At 48.2% G+C, this 20,129-nt stretch overlaps 4 protein-coding genes across 4 annotated transcripts; 3 read left to right on the top strand and 1 right to left on the bottom strand.

The window, feature by feature from the left end:
* Positions 1 to 1,479: 1,479 nt before the first annotated feature.
* LOC117866897 (RHOMBOID-like protein 2) lies at positions 1,480 to 3,966 on the top strand. Its single transcript, XM_034751190.2, has 3 exons — positions 1,480 to 2,154; positions 2,852 to 3,015; positions 3,120 to 3,966. Exons 1-3 carry the CDS (start codon positions 1,838 to 1,840, stop codon positions 3,722 to 3,724), a joined length of 1,086 nt encoding a protein of 361 aa, XP_034607081.1. The 5' UTR covers positions 1,480 to 1,837; the 3' UTR covers positions 3,725 to 3,966.
* A 321-nt stretch (positions 3,967 to 4,287) lies between these two features.
* On the top strand, positions 4,288 to 8,095 carry LOC117866898 (serine/arginine-rich SC35-like splicing factor SCL30A). Its single transcript, XM_034751191.2, has 8 exons — positions 4,288 to 4,439; positions 4,867 to 5,069; positions 5,176 to 5,253; positions 6,394 to 6,558; positions 6,636 to 6,676; positions 7,052 to 7,118; positions 7,209 to 7,385; positions 7,679 to 8,095. The coding sequence occupies exons 2-8, from the start codon at positions 4,879 to 4,881 to the stop codon at positions 7,809 to 7,811; spliced, it is 852 nt and encodes a 283-aa protein (XP_034607082.1). The 5' UTR covers positions 4,288 to 4,439; positions 4,867 to 4,878; the 3' UTR covers positions 7,812 to 8,095.
* A 1,874-nt stretch (positions 8,096 to 9,969) lies between these two features.
* Positions 9,970 to 14,079, top strand: LOC117833332 (glucan endo-1,3-beta-glucosidase). Its single transcript, XM_034712788.2, has 3 exons — positions 9,970 to 11,145; positions 13,289 to 13,604; positions 13,691 to 14,079. The coding sequence occupies exons 1-3, from the start codon at positions 10,069 to 10,071 to the stop codon at positions 13,717 to 13,719; spliced, it is 1,422 nt and encodes a 473-aa protein (XP_034568679.1). The 5' UTR covers positions 9,970 to 10,068; the 3' UTR covers positions 13,720 to 14,079.
* A 134-nt stretch (positions 14,080 to 14,213) lies between these two features.
* Positions 14,214 to 16,776, bottom strand: LOC117833331 (receptor like protein 27). The gene has a single exon (XM_034712786.2). The coding sequence runs from the start codon at positions 16,520 to 16,522 to the stop codon at positions 14,393 to 14,395; it is 2,130 nt and encodes a 709-aa protein (XP_034568677.1). The 5' UTR covers positions 16,523 to 16,776; the 3' UTR covers positions 14,214 to 14,392.
* Between the last annotated feature and the right edge of the window lie 3,353 nt (positions 16,777 to 20,129).

Below are 20,129 nucleotides of genomic sequence, written 5' to 3'. Positions count from 1 at the left end.
ATTCGGAGTGTTGGTGAAATTGATGCCCTGAATAAGGTCCTAGAGATTCACAAATTAAAACATTTCATTCACAGTGGTCATTCTCCATAAACCTCTTGTCCAATTGTGATCAGCAACTTCCTTATGTACTTTCTTGTGTTTTTTTCAAGCCAGCTTGTATAAATTAGGGGCAAGATCTCCCGGGGCCTTGCCATCCAATCATGTTGAGTTTCAGAATTCCCTTGAGACCATTTCCAAAAGTTACAATTATGCTGGCTCTGAATAACAGGAGCTTCAGTGCCCACCCATGGATGGTCAGGTCTTTTCATTAGAACCACAACAACCTTAGCCTCCTTAAGACCCTACTAAATCGTTCTAGGTCAAGAGTACCCAATTCTCTAGTCTTCTTAAGGCTAATTACATTGGCCCATTTGATCGACAGTGCCCCGTCAATCTCGGTTGCCCCTTTCAGAGGAAGTTTCTTCTGATTTTGTGTAATTTTTTGATTGCCCATTTTTTCACTGTAAATCTCGTGAAGGTTCCGGTGGTTCATTATAGTCTGGGATGGAGGGAGAATAAGCCTGTTCGTCTGGACTTATAAACCGGCTGAAAAGCTGAAACGGCTGATTTGTTGTGAAAGAAAAACACTGTTTGGTGGCTGATAAGCTGAAGCGAACAGGTTGAATGACCTCATGTATGAGGTATAGTTTTCTTTTCATTTGCTTGCAGCGCAAGATCAGGGAAGGGCTAAAACAACAACCTAGGAGACAGATGTATGCATGGGAGATGGAAAGAGAATCCATGGGGCCATGGGTTTGATTCGATGAATTTGCTTAGGCCGCACGAGCATTGACTTGTGTCACCATTTGCAATTGCATTGGGTCCGTTCAATCAAGCTATTGGTCTTGATGACGCTGAGATTGGTTGCGTTTGCACACGCTGAGAGGTTGAGGTGACGCAGGAAGCAGCCAGCGGCGAGCTGGGGTCCAAAAGTCAAGCGCACAAAGTGTTGAAACGATCCCGTCCGATGCAGCAGGTGCGTGCGTATCCATCGGCTACGACCTGGAAAGTAAAAATTAATGAACCAATATTAATCATTAATTTGTTAGATAGAGTAGATAATATTATTCCCGACCGTATGCATGTGTAGCTTACCTAGGTGACATGTACTTAGTTTGACATGCTGCAGTTCAATCAACCTAGGACTCTAATTAACAACGTTACGTTCCTCTCCTCCGCTTATTATTATTATTATTATTATTATTATTATTATTATTATTATTATTATGCTCGTCGGTTGGCTGCTTTGCAGCTGGCTGCTGCTGCAGCAGAGAGCTGCTGCCTGCTGTAGCTTGCGTGCTACAGCTACTGCGACAGAGAGCCGAGCAGCAGCAGCAGCCAAACACGCTGCCAGCCAAAAATTATTATTATTATTATTATTATTATTATTATTATTATTATTATTATTCTATGAACTAAATGCCACGCGAAGCGATGAAACCACAGAGGGATGGATGGAGCGAGCGACTGGGTGCGGTGGTTGCAGCGGCTCACCCAGACGGGCCGGAGGTGAGGGAAAAAGGAACGCGCAGCCGAACCACCACCGGCCACCGGGACAAAGCAAAGCCTCCCCTGCTCACCAGTTTTCCTCCTGCTGCACGCCGCCTTTTCTTCTCCCAGCCGGCCGTCAACACGCCAACTCCCCTGCTCTCCTCTCCTCTCCTTTCTTCTCCTTCCTCCTCACGCTCGCCACCCACGCTTCCCCCCGTCCCCTGCTTCCAATCCTCTCCTCTTCCTCCGGCCGCCCCCGCCTCTCCTCCTCCGATCCAACCGATCAACCAGCCGACCAATTAATCCGATGATGAAGCCTGGCGCCGGCGAGGAGGACGTGCAGGTGCTGGTGGAGCGCCCCTACTCCCACGAGAACCGCCGCCCCCCCGATCACCATCCCGTTCCCAGGCAGGGGCAACAACTTATCAGGGCGCGGCCCTACTACCGGCGGTGGTCGCCGTGGCTCGTGTCGGCCGCCACCGTCGCCTGCGTCGCCCTCTTCCTCGTCACCATGTACGTCAACGACTGCCCCAAGCACAACTCCAACTGCGCCGCCGGCTTCCTCGGACGGTTCGCCTTCCAGCCGCTCAAGGAGAACCCGCTCCTCGGGCCCTCATCCGCAACGTACGTTTACTTACTCTTGTTTTTTTTTTCTTCTGCTTTCCAATTCCATTTCAGTTCTTCCGGCCTCTGCTAGCCTGCTTGCAAGCAAAGCCATCAGGTTCCTTCATTCTTGGACAAGCAAAGCCTGGCTTCTAGATACATGAATGGATGGATGCTGTCGCCAAATTGTTCAGCAATTCCCTTCTTCTCCTGCTGCGGTTGCCACTATGATCACATTGACATTTCCAGAACAAAAAGAAAACCTTGCCCACACGTTTCGTTAGGAACCTACCGTTTTCTTCACTTACTGATGATGAACTTTCACCTTGAAAGCTGAAAGCGTGCAGTAGCCTTCCTTGCTATGCTGCTGAGTTTGTAATTTGATGACTTTTCGGGTCACATCGCTATCGGAAACTGACGCTTTTGCTACTTCGTGAAAAATACAACCAAATATTTGAACTTATCAGAGTAGTTACTGCAACTGCAAGGTCAAAGAAGAGTAGGTGAACGGTGATGCCATTTGTGACTTCAAATTCAGGATTTCACTTTCAGCCCGTTTTTCAGAGGAATAAAAAATGATCTCGTTACCTATGCTAACAATTTGTTATTTTACATTCTTAAGTGGCACTACTAATTTGTTTGGATCACATAATAATACAGATATAGAGGCTAAAACAAAAATAACTTTCTTTTTTTAAAAAAAAAAACTGAATGGCAGGTTGGTGAAGATGGGCGCTCTCCATGTGTACAAGGTCGTCCATGGCCGGCAAGGATGGCGTCTGATCACGTGCATGTGGCTTCACGCCGGAGTTGTTCATCTGCTCATCAACATGCTCTGCCTCGTGTTCATCGGCATACGGCTGGAGCAAGAATTCGGGTTCGGTAAGTACTTTTACTCTTCTTCTTCTTCTTCTTTTTTTGCTGAAGAAAGAATTCCATGCAGCAGCAAGATAATCTTACTGAATCACAATGCGTGATGCTTGCAGCGCGGATCGGGCTGGTGTACCTGATCTCCGGGTTCGGCGGGAGCCTGATGTCCGCCCTGTTCATCCGGTCGAGCGTCGTCTCCGTGGGCGCGTCGGGTGCTCTGTTCGGCCTGATCGGGTCGATGCTGTCGGAGCTGATCACCAACTGGTCGCTCTACGCCAACAAGGCGGCCGCCCTGGCGTCGCTGGTGCTGGTGATCGCCGTCAACCTCGCCCTCGGCATCCTCCCCCACGTCGACAACTTCGCCCACATCGGCGGCCTCGTCTCCGGCTTCCTCCTCGGCTTCGTCTTCCTCGTCCGCCCCCAGTTCGCATGGCTCGACCACCAGAGAATGGTGGCGGCGGCGGCGGCGGCTGCTGCTGCTTCTGGTGGTGCTCCTCCTCCTCCTCCTCCAGCTGGTGCTGCTGGTGGTGCGGTGAAGCGCAAGCACAAGACGTACCAGTACGTGCTGTGGGCGGCCGCCGCCGTGCTGCTCGTCGTCGGGTTCGCGGTGGCGACCGTGCTGCTGTTCCGGGGTTACAACGCCAACGAGCACTGCTCCTGGTGCCGCTACCTCAGCTGCGTCCCCACCAAGCGCTGGAAGTGCGACTCGTCGCCGACCTAGTGTAGCACCACCACCGTGCAGGGGGGGAACACGCTGAGCCTCGTCTGCGAGGGGGGCAACGGCAGGAACCGGACCTTCCTCATCCCCGGCGCCGGCGGCGCGTCACCGGACCGCAGGGACGACCTCTGCCGACAGCGTTGCACCTAGCATTGTTTGCCATTCTTTGCTGATGCCCTGTGTACCATACGTTTGTCATTCTTTTGTGTACATGATGAAGGAATAGATGCAGGGTTCATCCAGTACACCATTTGAGCATTGCCATCTCCATTCCATTCATTGGTGGTGCCTTGCACAACTCAGGTTATTTCTTCACATCCGTGACACGCTATCGAATAATTTCCACCTCCGACTTCTCTTACGATTCCAGCTAAAGCTCTACTAAACAGTAACTCCACCTCTAAGTACTGGAGGAGCCGGTGCAATAAAATATTGCTCCTCCGGCTCCTCCTTATTTTAGGTGATCCTGATAAGAAAGGAAGCACAAGCTCAAAGCCCGTATCACCGTACACAGAGGACAGTGTGTTGTTACGGGGCCTACTAAAAAAAGCAAGGTGTATAGTAAGCCCATAAAGCCCATTTAAGGCAAGGAGGCCCAGACTAGTATATCCTTCGCCCCTTCTCCACCTCACGGGTCCTCTCCTGTTGCCCTAATCCCCTCCCTCCCGCATCTCCACCGGCTGCGGCGGCGGCGGCGGCGTCGACCGGCTCTCCAGCGGTAACCCCCCTCTCCCTCTCCCTCTTTCTCCCCTCTCTCGTCCGCGCTTCGCGGCGATTCCGCGCGCTCTAGGAACCAGGGTAGAAGCGCATGACCTAGGGTTCCGCCCCTGTGATTCGAATGCTTCCCAACAGCGCCTCGCTCTTGATGCGGTTGATGGCCGGGCGGACTCGGCGTTAGCTGCCAGGAATCCGCTTTAATTTTTCAGCGGTCGCGTCGATCTATCCGTTTACCATGAATTGGCTCGATTGAGAGATGCGCGCACTGTAGCTCCTCAATCCACAACCTTAACTTATGTGCCCGAATCTTGATTTGTTCCTGATTCCTTCATTTCATGATGGTGATGCGTATACGCACCATCCTGGATTTGCTTCCTGCCCATCATCTCCAAGAGCCGCGACAATGAATTCGCAATGCATATGTGCAGGTACCAGCAGCAATGGGGAGGTACAGCCCCGCGTACCATAGCCCTCCTAGGAGAGGACATGGTGGCAGGGGAAGAAGCCCGCCGCCAAGGAGAGGGTACGGCGGTGGCGGTGGCGGAGGCGGCGGCGGCGGCGGCCGTGGTGGGCGTGGCGGTGACCAAGGTTCTGTCAGCCTCCTGGTCCGCAACATCCCACTGAGATGCAGGTATGCACACTCTGGCCTTGTTGCCATCCTCCTTTCCGATTGTTTTCGGCGTGTTGCCTGTTAAATTGGCTCAGTACTAATGGTTCATTAACACACAACTTTGCAGGCCTGAGGAGCTCCGAGTTCCCTTTGAAAGGTTCGGTCCTGTGAGGGACGTGTACCTGCCAAGAGACTATCACACTGGGTAAGTGTTAAATGGAGCCACAAGGCTTGTATATGGTTGGTTTACGTGCCATCCTTATTCTATCCGTTACATCTGCATGCGATGATCGGATATCAATATTTAAACATGTCGAAACGCTTGGGGGCAAAAGCACGTGCGAGTTTAAACCTCCTTTTTTTTCCTTCTTGCTGCAGCTTTTATATACAGCTAATATAAGGTGTTGCTGCTGCTGCTTTTTAATTTAAGAGCTAAGATGTTTGGGTTGTTATACCCTCATACAGAAATTCGATTGTTGATGTCTGCATGAATCCAAACATTTTCCCGGGTTGTAGAGTTTGCTGGACATGTACTCTCAGTCATAGGCTCACTTGTCACAAATGTTCAATGAAGTGCCAATCTGTGAGTAAATTGTCCTAGTTTAACAATTTTGCATAAAAAGACTCTGACCTACCCTTTTATTCTTGTTTGTATAAGCACATGTTGCAAAATTTATAAATCATAGGATAACTTAATGCAAAACCTGTAGGAGTACGCCTAGTAACTCCTGGAAGTCTTCAACTTTGAAATGGATTTCCTGTACAGGATATATTTACTTTATATATGATGCTACTTTCTTCTGGTACGAATTACTCTCTTGAATATATTCCCAGGATTGTATTTGGTTGAAGTAAATACAAGCCCTGAACAGTCCTAATCGTTCATTTGCTTGGTGAGATAGAGTATTGTGCGAATGAAGTTCTCTTATCAAGACAAGGTTCAATTTGTCGACAAAATTAATTTCATCAAGACAAGAGGGTTTAACCGTGTCTTCCATGGGAAGATATAATGAAGAGAAGTTGGTTTCAAGCACTTTCATGACTTTTCAAACGCTTGAAGAACTTGAAGCGAATCATTTTATGAAGATGCACACAAGAAAATTTGGGTCTAAGATGAGCCTGGGCTCCTAACCGCTTTTTGAGAGGCTTGCTACCATTTGATGAACATGTTTGTAAGTTGTTAGCTGTGCTTCATGGATAATTGTAGAGGATCCACTGATACTATGAAACTGTGGTGGTAACTTGTGGGGCACATGCTATCATGATCAATATGTGCTATATTCTTTGTTTACCATGCCATACTATGTGAATTTTACTCATCAAAGCTTTTTTTTTCATCATTTAGGGAGCCAAGGGGGTTTGGATTCGTGGAGTTTGTTGATGCTTATGATGCTTCTGAGGCGCAATACCACATGAACCGCCAGATGTTTTCTGGGCGTGAGATCACTGTTGTTCTTGCTGCGGATACACGGAAAAGGCCTGAGGACATGCGTAGACGAATGGGGCCAAGGTATGCCATTACACATTGCTGTTTAGTAAGCTCCCATCTGTGTTTCATTTGAGATGACTTGAGTGGTATCTCTGCAGAGGTTATTCTGATCATGAAGGGCGTCGACCTTCTCGCCGTGGTAATCTAAGTTACTATTCCCAGATGTTGTGCTTATTGAGTTATTGTGTGTCCTGTTATTTGAGCTGCACATCTGACTGCTAGTCTAGTTTACATCACCATTATCCTATTTATAGGAAAGATGCCTTGTCCATGCTTAGCTGTTGCTGTTTGATTAATTCTGAAGTTCAGGAAGACTATAGGTTTGGTCGTAATCCATTAAATATCATGCTTGATGAATCATGCGATGCTGTTCTATCATGTCCAAGATTTTATTTCCATCTTTGAAGACTGCACCTGCTTGCAGCAAAATGTGTTGTTGACAATTGATATGATCCTGGATGCCGTTTTGAACACCATGATTTCCTCTGCTGACAAGTTGCTATGTCTGGTGCAGGTCGGTCTCGTTCTCGTTCATACTCACGTTCACGCTCTCCGCGCCCCCGTGGCCGTGCTAGATCCCGGTACGTCAACTAACTAGTTTTTCTATGATGTTTTTGACCATGGTTTCCTGTGCAATAAGGTTGACGAAAATGATGCTACATACGCTGCAGGTCATACTCTCCAGCCCCCAGAAGGCGTGATGATTACTCTGCTTCCCCAGCACGGGCTAAGGAAGAGCACAGAAGGACATCGAAGCAGCCTAAAGAACATGATGGTGATAAGAAGCGGAGATCATATACACCTGAGGATAGGAATGATCGTCGTGGTGCAGACAATGGTCATGATGAGTAAGTTCTGTTCCTTCTCTGCTGCTGAATGCCAAAAAGAATGACAATCATATGAACCAACATGTTTGTGAACCCTAAACTCTGAGCTGTTTTAAGTCTTAACTCTACATATTGAGTCATGTAACTGAAGTAAGGTTATGGGTTAATCTAGGGTCACAATTATTGATCTGGATCAGTTTTACCTTGTATGTTTGGTTAAAATAGGTGATTATTTACATGGTGGTCCATATGAGTGTGATTCGTTTTGGCATTTGTTTATGCACGGCGGTAGTAACATTGTAAATGTCTGACAGGAGGAGGAAGTCTCCAGTCGCAGCAGCAGAGGAGGACGAGGAGCCCCGTGGTGGTCGCCGCAGGTCGCCCCGCCCATCGGTGTCGCCTCCAGGGTCACGGTCCAGGTCGGCATCGCCTGCCAGTAGCGGCTAATGTGAAACGGGTTTGATGTGCCGCCGATAGAAAGTGGCGGTCGAAAGTGTGTCGCTTCATCTGTGTGATGTTGGTTGAAGGTTAGCTGGTAGAAGCTTGTTATGTTTTGACGTGGAGAAGATTGAAAGGTACGACGAGCGGCAAGAAGGATGGAAGGTTTGAAAGGCTGGGTATTGGCAAGAGACGGTTACCAAGTAGTACTGGTGTTGGTACTTTTGTTGTTAAGGGACTTGAGTTGTGATGACCCTAGCTATTTGGTGTTTGAAGTTGATTTGGCATTTGAATTCATGTGTTGCTATTGGCTGGCTGCCGCGCGATTATGATCCACCAGTAGCGTAGCAAGGAGGGCATGTGTGCGGGCAGGATGTGGATGGACGAAGCAGGGACGCCAAGCCTACGCGCTGCCACTCTGTTTTGTTACTAGACGCTGTTGTTAAGGCGCCTTGCTGTTGCCTCCTTTCATCCTCGGCAACGAGTCCTTGCTACGCGTGCGCCTTGTCGGTCGGGCGGACCCCGCTACGCACCCCACGCGGCAGCTCCCAAATTCTGACTCAACCAAGAGGTCAACGAAAGCAGCAGGCAGGAAGAGAGCATCACCTAGCAGACATCGTACACAATTCACGCCACACGTGAACGAACACGCCCTCACGGGTCACACAACTCAAGAGTGGTTACACTCTTGTAGGATTATTGGCTCCACCACCTTTTCTTGTCTTTTTTCGCCTGGCTGCTTGGGAGTTGGGACCCTCCTTTTTCCTAAAAAAAAAAATTCTTCCAGCTCAAAGTTCTCGCATGTGTTATGCCCTATACTATTTCTTTACGATAATTGCTTGCCAAAAGGATTTATGCCTTGTGTTATATTACAAGGCTCCTCGAGATGCACACTATCCAATTATTTTTGGAGCAAACCAAACCAAACCAAACCAAATCCCCCCCTAAAAAAGTGCCTTTTCCTTTGCACCTTTCTCAAAAGAGGGTCGTTCCATATTTTCCGGGAAACATTTGAATTTGCCAAAGCAACGATGCATTCTCCTCGTTGCCCCAGTACGTTTTATTTTGTCCTCACTTACCGACATTACAAGTATCTTGCATGAGCAACTCACTTGCATTCTTTTGTCAGAAACTTTTGTGTCTCTGTTTTTTTTAAATAAAAACTTTGCCTCTCTTTTGACAAAGTAGAAATGGGATGTGGAAGTAAAATATGCATGAACCGTTACTTAACAAAAGAAAAAAACCCGGCGACTTTAAAAAACACCACCACACGTTATATTTCTCCCCATTTCTCATTGATTTCCTATCAAACTTTATTTCTCTCACAGCTCACGCGTCCACCACAACAAACCAGTATGGGCACCTTTCATGCACGTTGGGGCACATGGAACAAATTCCTTGCATTTTTTCGTCCTGCAAAACTTTTGCTCCTCTTTTCAAAAGGGCTTGGAATAATAATAATAATAATTCAAACCAGAATAAAATCTTCAAATCGCAAACACCACTAATTACATTTCGCGCGGCTCACACATGTAACATTGCATTTTGTCTCTCTTTTTCTCACTTGGCACCAATTCCACCCGTTATGTTAATTCCACCAAAGCATATAGTAGAACCAGGGTTGGGTGTACCAAATCCTAATCAACATCTGCGAGGCGCTCAAGACATTCAGCTCTTGCGCCTGTGCGATCTAGGAGGAGGAGGAGGAGGACGATGATGGGAAGGGAGCCGTCATTGTGCTAGTTGAGGAGACGAGGGTGTTGGAGGGAGGATGGAGCGTCAGCGGATGCGGCGGAGGGGCGGGATGTGAAGCAGATAAAGAGCTCCGTGCCGCCACCACATGTTCGATGAAATGCTAGAGGGAGAGAGGAAGATGAGAGGGCTGCAAGAGAAGATGCATAGTACACTTGTGGAAACAAGTTTATGAACTAAAAATGCACTTGAGGAGTCTATGTTTTTATGGGTAGAGTGGTTATCTTTTGGGTGCTACAAGACCAAAATTTTTTGAAAAAAAATAGTTGTAGTATCGAGACTGTAATAAAAATGAATAAAAAAATGCAAAAAGAAAAGAAAAGAGGTGCAGTGGAAGCGCCCTGGAAACCGCCAGGTCGCCATAATTACAGGGATATGGCGCCATTAAAAATAGGAAGGCGCCGTCCTGTCCTCCTCGAGCCCTCCCTCCCAGAGGTTTCAAAAAGACACCTGCAAGCAACGGCTGGTTGAGTTGCCAATCAATCCACTCCCTTCCAAATCCACTCCCCTCCCGATGCTCCCGCTCCTCCTCCACCTCCTGCTCGCCGCCGCCGCCTCCCATGGCGCGGCGGCGCAGGGCGGCGGCCTCCCGTCGTTCCCCATCGGCGTGAACTACGGCGCCAACGCCGACAACCTCCCCTCCCCGGCCGCCGTGGCCACCTTCCTCGCCACCAAGACCACCATCAACCGCGTGAAGCTCTTCGACGCCAACCCGGCCTTCCTCGACGCCTTCGCCGCCAACGCCCCCTCCATCTCCATCGCCGTCTCCATCCCCAACTCCGCGCTCCCTTCCTTCGCCGACAAGGCCACGGGCCTCGACGCCGCCCGGGGCTGGGTCCGCGACAACCTCGCCGCCCACGTCGCCAACGGCGCCAACGTCACGCTCCTCCTCGCCGGGAACGAGATCCTCGGCCCCGTCGTCGTCCCCGACCTCGTCGTCGCGCTCCTCCCCGCCATGCGCCGCCTCAGCCAGGCCCTGCAGCTCGAGAAGCTGCCCCAGGTGCGCGTCACCACGCCGCACTACCTCGGCATCCTCGCGCCCTCCGACGGGATCCCCTCCAACGCCCGGTTCCGCCCCGGATTCGACAACAAGGTCCTCGCGCCCATGCTCAAGTTCCACAAGGACACCGGGTCGCCGCTCATGGTGAACGCCTACCCCTACTTCAGCTACAACGCGCAGAACCTCAACTACGCCATCTTCCGCCCCAACGCCGGCATCTACGACCCCGCCACCAAGCTCAACTACACCAGCATGTTCGACGCCCAGATGGACGCCATCTACACCGCCATGAAGAAGCTCGGATACGGCGACGTGCAGATCGCCGTCGGCGAGGCGGGCTGGCCCACGCAGGCCGAGGCTGGCCAGGTCGGCGTCGGGCCGGAGGAGGCCAGGGACTTCAACGCTGGCATGATTCGCGTCTGCAGCGGCGGCAAGGGGACGCCGGCCATGCCGGGGAGGACATTCGAGACCTACATCTTCTCCCTGTTCGACGAGAATCAGAAGCCCGGGCCGATTGCGGAGAGGAACTTCGGCATCTTCAACACGGATTTCACCCCCAAATACGACATCGGACTCCTCCGCCAAGGATCGGTCAGTTGATCTCTCTATCTCTGCTCTTATAAAAATTTAATTTTGTCCCCAAATCTGAGTGCTTTACTTTGCCAATCTCGTTGGAATTGGAATTGGGGGGGAATTGTTATTGAAATCTGCAATCAATTTACTTGCAAGAGTCACAAACTTAACCCGGTGCCAAAAATTGACTATGCCTCTGAAAAGAATAGCAAATAAAAGGGGGAAATGGGACGCGGTTTCAGTAGCCGTGTCAAAACGCCGCGTTTTCCAATTCGAGGATGTCTTCAGGAGTTCAGAGGTTCACATTAGTAGTGTCAAAGATAGCATTTTTTTTTACGAAAACCAGTGGCAGTGGCTAATATCCTATTCTCCTCTCCCGTGGCATGCGACCGTTTCAGACCGTTGAAAGCAAACCCAACTTTTTCCTGACACAGAAATGTCACAGCAAGTAGCAATAGATCTTGCACATATTATTTGCGTGATGCTTTTGCTTCTCTGCTACCTAGTGTTCCTTGTTGATGGATCATCGGTATATCCTTTGCTCGTGTCACTCAAACAAGCCATGCCGATAGACTTTTGTTCACGTACTGCTGATGGAGGCTGGTCCTCCATCTCAGCTGGATTGTTTTGTTTGGTTCACGCTGAATTATCAGGGGTGTAGTCACGCACACTGGACTGGACCGGTCTCTCTGGAAAGGGGTTGCTTTCGTTTCCAACTTTTCTTCTCCCATCTCCATGATGGCATCTTGTTGTCAATGGATTAGTAGATTACAACATTGTTCTCCCATCATGGGTCCAGTGCTGGCATCCCATGTGCTCAGGCCTTGGACACGTCTCAATTTTTCTAGGCTTTGCTGCGGCTGCTCTGATTAGATCTGTATGCACACGTTGCTTGCAGTATGTGATGAGATGCTACAGCTGCAAATCAGTTGCTAGCTGGCACAGGGCAATTCCCAGTTTTTTACAGGGTACTTGTTACCAGAGTAAAACTGAAAAAATCTAAGAAACTAGGGGTATTCTGGTGTCAGTTGTCTTGAAAATAAATACTGTCCCAATGTAGAAGGCTGACTACAAGCTTGTGCATTGAATAAATTGGTTGAGGATGATTGCCGTTTCCAGTTGATTCTTGCTTTGGTTTGCTGCAAGGTTCTTAAGTATGCAAGGGTCTTGTGCCAAATTGATTTTTATAGGTTCTTGTTGCTTTCTAGATTGGACCACATGCAGCTTAATCCCATACACTGCAGATATATGGCTAGGGCCTGTGGAGTGAAGCATCATTCTAGCTTAACAGGCCCTGACTTGGGTTGCATATATGAAACATAGGCATGCATGATCGTCATCCTTTGGTGTTACTTCTATTTCTTTAGCGAATCGCTTATAGTTTCTTGCATGCACCAAGTAGCTATCTTCAAGCAAAGGGAATTGGCATGAGATCCTTGATGTAGGCCTGGAAACTTGTTATATGGTTTAAGGGGGATGCCTACAGGATACTTCCAAATGAGGATTCATCAATAGGTGTTCGCCACCGACAAGTTAGGCATCTTTACAGATGCGGCTTTCCCTTTAGGTTCCAATCATTCTAAATTCAAATGCTTGCATTGCCATTTCAATCTTTTGGATCTTGTAATCGTCTTTCCTGCTTGATCTGTATACTTGGTGCGCATCTGGTGTAGCTTCTCCAATTGCCCATCAGGGAACAAGCAGCCATTTCAAACTTGTTGCTTTTGCGGGTGCTTTAGGAAAGTGCATCACGTGGAGAAGATGGGGCTGTCTGTATTGTTTAGCATTCTGGTGGGACCTTTATTAGTGACTGACTCAAGAATCTTAGGTGGGCGATCAGGTTAGGCAGGCCATGTTTTGGCCTTTTGGGCGGTGCCAGTCCTGACTGCAGAGACCGTGTGTGTGTTTGTTTTCAAATGCTTAATCATGTACATGTACAGTCTTGTCAGGCTAAAGTTTTGTACAAATTCTTACGTGCAATAGTGTACTGACTAAATGATTATATCCCAGCTGAAAGTTTCACTAATACTAGGAAAGCATTAGATTGAAGAAATGCTGCTTAACCTCATGCCTATACTTCTGTGCATTAATATACTCTACTCTGATGCTGAAAACTAATCTGACCTGAGCTATCTGGCACTATGTTTTGCTTACATTGCAGTCTGCATCTCCAAACCCTTCGCCGAATCCATCTCCCAAGCCAAGCCCGAACCCGTCACCGAACCCCTCACCCTCTGGCGGAGGGAAGTGGTGTGTGGCCAAGACCGGTGCAGATGTGACGACCCTGCAAAACAACATCAACTACGCCTGTGGTTATGTGGACTGTAAACCTATCCAGAGTGGCGGTGGGTGCTTCGACCCCAATAACGTGCAGTCCCATGCTTCATTTGTGATGAACGCGTACTACCAGGCCAATGGGCGCCACGACTACGACTGCGACTTCAAGGGCACCGGCATGGTCACCTCCAGTGACCCCAGTAAGTTCACGACGATCGATTGTTTCTGAATTTGACTCTGAACTGAAACTGATATACCATGCATTTGTGAATAATCTGAATTGCAGGCTACGGAAGTTGCAAATACGTCTCCTGACGGTACGCAGCAAGTCCAGGCAGCGCGGTGGCAGGGGCACCAGCCTCGAGTCCACATCATCCTCCAGGCTCGAGCCGCGGCAACGCTGGGAGGTTGATACTGCCGGGCTTGCGCCAAATACTTCTATACTCTTGTCTGACACTCATGCTTCTTGCTATCCATACCTACTAGTTCTTAGAAGATCCACCATTGTTATCCCTCAGCACGAGGGAGGTGTACTACCCCAGTTGGTTGTAGCTTGTGTTTAATAATCTGGTTTGGCCGTGCGGCGTAATTTTTTTTCTTCTTGTGTAGTGAAGGAACAGTGATTTAACTTGATCATTCCATTCCATTCTATGTAGAAACAAAAATTCCGACCCATTTCATGTTTGGTTGAGGAGTTGGGTTCGACCCAGTTTTTTATTTAGTTGGAGGGGTTGAGAGGGGTAGAATGGATATCATTTTAGCAGTGATTTAACTTATCATTCCATTCCATTCTATGTAGAAACACAAATTGCCGGAAATTAAGAGAGTGAAATGAGGCCTTCTTGTTTCAAATGAATCCCCAAGTAAACTTGCAATAGTAAAAGTGATTGCAGCTTACAGGACTGTACTGATTGCAGATCCTTGCACAAGAAATTTTGTTTCATTTCAATGCATAATTCAACAAGGCTTCCTGCTTTTTTTTTCTTTCTCAAGACCGTTTCCTGATGGGTATTCCCCATGCCACTACAACCGCAATTGCAAACCCTACACCGAATCCAATCCCAGAAAAGAGGAACAGCATCACGTCCACAGGATTCTTCTTGGAATGATATGGCACCGCACTTTGCATTGTTCTGTTGATCATGCACTGGTTTGACAACGGAGTTCCGCACAGCCCGCTGTTCCCAAGAAATGAGCTATTGCTGAATGTCATGAAATGAGGTGACTCTGGTATGCTCCCCACCAGCTTGTTGTCTGACAAGTTGAGGGTTGTGAGGAAGTCCAGTGATGCTAGTTCACGAGGGATCTCTCCAGACAGCTCATTGGAAGACAGGTCCAAAGCCTCCAACCATTTCAGATTACCCAACTTAGGAATCGGCCCTGTTAGGTAATTGTGCGACATGTTGAGACTGTTTAACTCAACAAGTTCCCCAATAGCCGCAGGGATGCTTCCCTGAAGATCATTGTTTGAGACATCAAGGAACCAAAGGACCCGAAATACCGTTTCCATTGTGAGGTCTGACCCTTTATATGTGAGTTCATTTGTAACTTCATATATTCGTGTTTCATCAGAATAAGACTGAGTTGTCAACGCAGGCAGTGCCAAGGCTCCAGCTTCGCCCATCATGAACGTCAGGTTCGCTAACCATTCCTCTGTCAGCGTGCCGGAGAAGTTGTTTGAGGCTAGATCCAGAATCATTATGCGTGGAAATTCACAACTATTTTTATCTTCTGCAGAAGGTCCCACTTGTCCAAAGAACTCATTAGATTTTAGCACAAGAACATAAAGCCTACCAAGTGTGCTCATCCAACATGGAAAAGAATCGCTGATCTGATTGTTTTGAATATCGAAGACCGCCAATTCAGAGCAAGCAGCTAGAGATCTAGGCAATTTTCCTTTGATGTCGTTGTCACCAAAGTCTAGCACCTCTAATGAGCAACTTTCATTTATGTTATGAGGCAGCTCTCCGTGAAGTCGATTCTTTTTCAGATTTATCACCCGCAATTCATTGGTACCCTCCATCAGGCAAGAAGGGATTGGACCAGTAAGGTTATTGTAAGAGAGATCAAGGATTTCTAGATTATTGACGCCACAAAAAGATGCTAGAACACTTCCCGAGAGGTTATTTCTGGAGGCCTTGAAAATGGAAATTTTAGTGGAAGAGTGAAGTGCTATGGATGAGAACATGTTACTTGAGTAATCAAGTTCTAACGCGCCTTGGCTGAGGTTTTGGGGTAAAGGTATTGGTCCTTGAAACATATTGGAACTAAGATCAAAACGGTCAATAGAAAAGGGAAGAGAGGTCTCTAGTCCAACAAAGCCGGTAAAGTAGTTGTGTGATAGGTTGAGATAATGAAAGTGAGAGCCTGACCAATTTTCCCACGCCCACTGAGGTATGGCTCCTCGGATTCGGTTCTGTGAAATATCAAGCCAGTTTGTACGACTACGACCTAGATACCTCAGCAATTTTGGTAATTTCTCCATGCCACATGACACTAAACCTAAGGACTTTATTCTTGTATGCACAGGTGACCAAGTGATGTCCTCTCCATCTACTACAGACAAGTTGTTATTTGATAGACTTAATATGGACAGGTTTGGTAATCCCATGAATAATGAAAGTTGTACTGTTCCAGAAAAATTGTTGGACTGGAGGTTGAGGGTACTCAGTTGGGTTAAATTTGAGATAGATGAAGGAATGTTTCCATAGAATTTGGAATTAGATAGTGTTAGTTCTTTCAATTTCTTTAATCCTCCCACTGATGAAGGTATCGATCCAGAGAGTCCAGAATTGGAGAGTTGAAGGATCGTCAAGGAAGTTAGATTCGCAATCCATGGTGACATGGATCCTACAAGTCCAAATCCAGATAAGGCTAACAACTCCAAGGATCTGAGCTTACCAATTGAAGAGGGAAGGGTTCCAGAAAAACCACGTCCGTCTGAGCTTGAGATTCCAGCTTCAGCAAGGTCTAGTTCCTTGAGAGACTTGAGATTGCCAATGGAGCTTGGGATTTCACCTGAGAAGTTGGTACCCCGTAGAAGAAGATTCTCCAAACTGCTGCCAGCTGAAAACCATGTCAAATATGATTCGTTATTATAAGCTGAAAAAAGACGCATGTGCTCTTGTCTTTTCACCGAAATTATAAGCTGAGCTTGTAGGTGCAGCAGTGAAATCCTACAACTAGGAGCAGCACAGGCTTGTGCTTGTGATGGGTCATCATCAATGATTTGTTATCTTATCTCCAACCGTGGCCTTAGTGTTGTAGCCTTATTCTAGTAGAATTCCCAGTTAGTTGGCGCGGTTGGTGCACATGCGTGGACATCCTCATCACCATGCCTTCTTTCTTGCACACCCAGTGGTGATGCCTAGCTCTGTGGTAAAGTCAATCTCAGTGTACTATTTCATCGCACTCTTACTAGTTACTTGTTAACTAAACCTGATGGCCACTTGTGCGACCCAAATGTGTATGGCAGATGGCAATGGTGTTCTTACATCTGAGATAGAGGTTCATGGCGTGCGAGAGGTAGCCGGCGCCGGCGACGCCCTTGATGAGCGGCTGCCCACCGTCGTGTTCCCCACCCCTCTTGGAGTAGATCACCGTCACGCCCTGAAGAAGAACCAGCTCATAACCTCAGCGAAATGCTCTCTGCCTACTTTGGTCACAAGATCGTAACAACTGTTACCTCTTTGGAAGATACCAGCGTGGTGTGATCCCTGTGCTTGAAGCCGCTGCTGTGCTACCTGGGCATCGAACACGTTGAAGGCCTCCGGCATCTGGCACCATTTCAGTGTTTCACCGTGAGAATTCTACTGCAGTAGTCATTTTGAAGTTACCACACTGCAGGCCCCGGTGAAGAGCTGGTCGCCGAGCCTTGATCTCCGACGGCGACAGCGCCGACGACTCGTGCTGCTTCACGTACACCACGTCCTGCCCGTCCATGCTCAGCCCCACGACCACATGCGTCCCGGCCCGTACCTCTCGATGAACCTGCACAATCATACACCCATCGGACCGGATCAAGTCAGCCAGATAAGTGTCAGTGTCAGCGGCAGTTCAGAGTCTGAGAGCTACGCGTCTGGTCTCCATGGTTCAGCTCGTCAATGCCGAACCTGTCGGCATGTTCGATGGGAGTTCAGACTTGTTCAGATTCAACAATGACGGACAAACAAATTCGAGAAAAGAAAAAAAAAAGGAGATCCATCATCTATGTGTGTGTACAGGTCAGAACACGGTGCGTCATATGTGTGTGTACAGTGTGCAGCTACTCTATACCGCCCCTGCTCAATATGTGATAACTTTTATCGCTCTATGCAATTTTTCTACTCTAGCACGTATTGGGCTCCTCATAAATGTCATGTTCTTCTCAAGCAACAAATAGCTCGAAAACGCTAAAAATTTAAAACTATTGACCTGATGCATGGATACGTGTATGATCTTTGCAGGGATATCCTTTTACCATGATATTAAAAGGAACATACTTATAAACAATGCCACGTGGCAGGTGATAATGGCTGCGGTCTATGAGGTTTAATAATAAGCAAGACTGTGTTTCCAACTCACAAACGAAATTTAGCTGAAGTGGTTGGAGTGCTTCTTTGCTAGCTGGTGGGTCAGGGTTCGATTCTTGTCCCCCTTCGCGGGCAGGGTGGGGGGCTTTTCCGGTTTCGGTTCTTCCCGGTCCGCAGGCAGGGTGCCGGTTTTCTTGTTTTCCATGCCATACCAGATTTATGCGTATAGGCCGGTTTTCCCCTAGTTTTCAACACCAGCGGCCGGTTCCACACCTTTGACTTGGTCAATGATGTAAAAAAATCCTAGAAGCTTTACTTGCCCGACTCACGAAAACACGAAAACAGATAGGATAAGGGAATGAACTCAGACTATAATGTTTTACAAGAATGATATGATGACAACAATACAAATGAGAAACTCCACATTTGTTTGGAAGAGTTATTAAAACACAATATCACAAAAACATGTGTTAAAACAAGTGGCAAACAAAAAATCAATTAACATCTTTTTAGATGCCTTCTTATCCAATTAATGTTAGATATTATCTAACTCGTTCATTGGTCCAATCTAGGTTGAAGAAGGAAATCCAGAAGTTCTTATGAATCACAAGTCCTCAAGATCTGCTCGATTTGACGCGGCATCTCAGATGTGATTCTGGGAACGTACTATGCTACTATCTTATACGCTAGGCCTCTTATGTGCTAGCATTTAGTTTGATGCAAAGTGTGCCACCTCTGTTGAACTTGTAAGATCAGCTTCAAAACTTACGCTACTAACAAACAGCTAACAGAAGCTCTGAACTTAGATATGCGATGTACAGAACACAAGCCAAGATTTTCAGATCCTCTAGATATTCGAATCACATGCTCTGGCACTAACAGAAGATCTGATCAGGCAATATGAATCACTATATCTGTACAGAACCTAAGACCTTGTGAAATGGATCCGCACCCTGTTTTTGGAAGAAGTGGCATTCAAGAAAACCTAATACACGTCTATTGACGATAGGCATTAAGATGTTTCAAACTGATCTAAAATTTGAATGAGGCAAATTACTCAAGGACACAAGAACCATACTCATTCAAAGGGGCCAATTCACAACCGCAACTGGACCAGGTACCAAAATTAACCCAATTGACTGCACAAACTCCACAACTCCAGATCTCCACCAGATGAATTCGTCCAGATTGTCAGATTGGATACACCAATTTACAATCACGGAAATGATTTAAATTTAGTCTACGAACCCAACAGAGAGACACACGGGAGTAGGTAGGTAGGGAGCACACCAGAACACCACGGCGGATCGGCGACGCATCCGGCGGTCAGGCGACGTAGACGTAGTCGTCGGGGTCGTCGTGGCGGTGGGGGGCCGACGGAGCAGATTACGTAGAGGACGCCGGGGAGGTAGCCGAGGATGGTGAGCAGGACGCTGATCCAGAACTCCAACTGCACCATCAGGGTGGAGAGCAATGTTGCCCCGCTTCTCCAGATCTCCATCAACCAACCAAGCTGCTGCCGCAGGTCGGCCTCGCCTTGTTGCTTCACCCGCGCACATAGCCTCCGCCGCCGTGTCAGTGAGCCAAAGAAGTCGCTTGCGCCATCTTCCGACGATGTACCGCACCGGATGGCCCAGCCAAGCTGAGGAACCCACCGCCGTCCGCTGTAAGCCTAGTCGTCCCACGATGCCGTTGCCGCAAGCGCCGTCCTCCGACATAGTCCCACGCCACGACCATTGCTAAACAACGCCAGCCGCCGCGGTTCGCTGCAAGCAGCCAAATTTGACAACCCCTGGCCACCACCATAACTATGATTGCCTCCACATGGGCTTGGCAACACCTGTGTAGCTTGCCACGCGGCGAGATTGCCACCACCGGCTATTGCTGCCCATGACCAATGGACCAACACTGCCTCAAGCCGAGTTGGATCTTTAGAGACGACGCCGGCGGATCCCTCCAGCAGCCATGGCGGCCGCGCTTGACAAGGGATGAAGAAGGAGACAAAGGCCACCCCGCCACCGCCGTCCTCGCAAGCCGCGCGGGCTTTCGGCGGTTGGCTTGGGCGGTGGGGAGGTGGAGGAAGGGGCAGCGCCGGCTAGGGTTGCGTCCGCCCGTGTCACTCACGCGGGACTTATCTTGTGTAACTTTTACTCTCACATTATGCCTATATGCCTACAACATTTATATCTTTTATGGTAATGTATCGATATTTTT

This window comes from Setaria viridis, chromosome 8, assembly GCF_005286985.2.
Source record: "Setaria viridis chromosome 8, Setaria_viridis_v4.0, whole genome shotgun sequence".
In the NCBI taxonomy this organism is placed as follows: Eukaryota; Viridiplantae; Streptophyta; class Magnoliopsida; order Poales; family Poaceae; genus Setaria; species Setaria viridis.
Note: the sequence above shows the minus strand (reverse complement) of the source record. Positions and strands in the feature narration are given on the sequence as shown.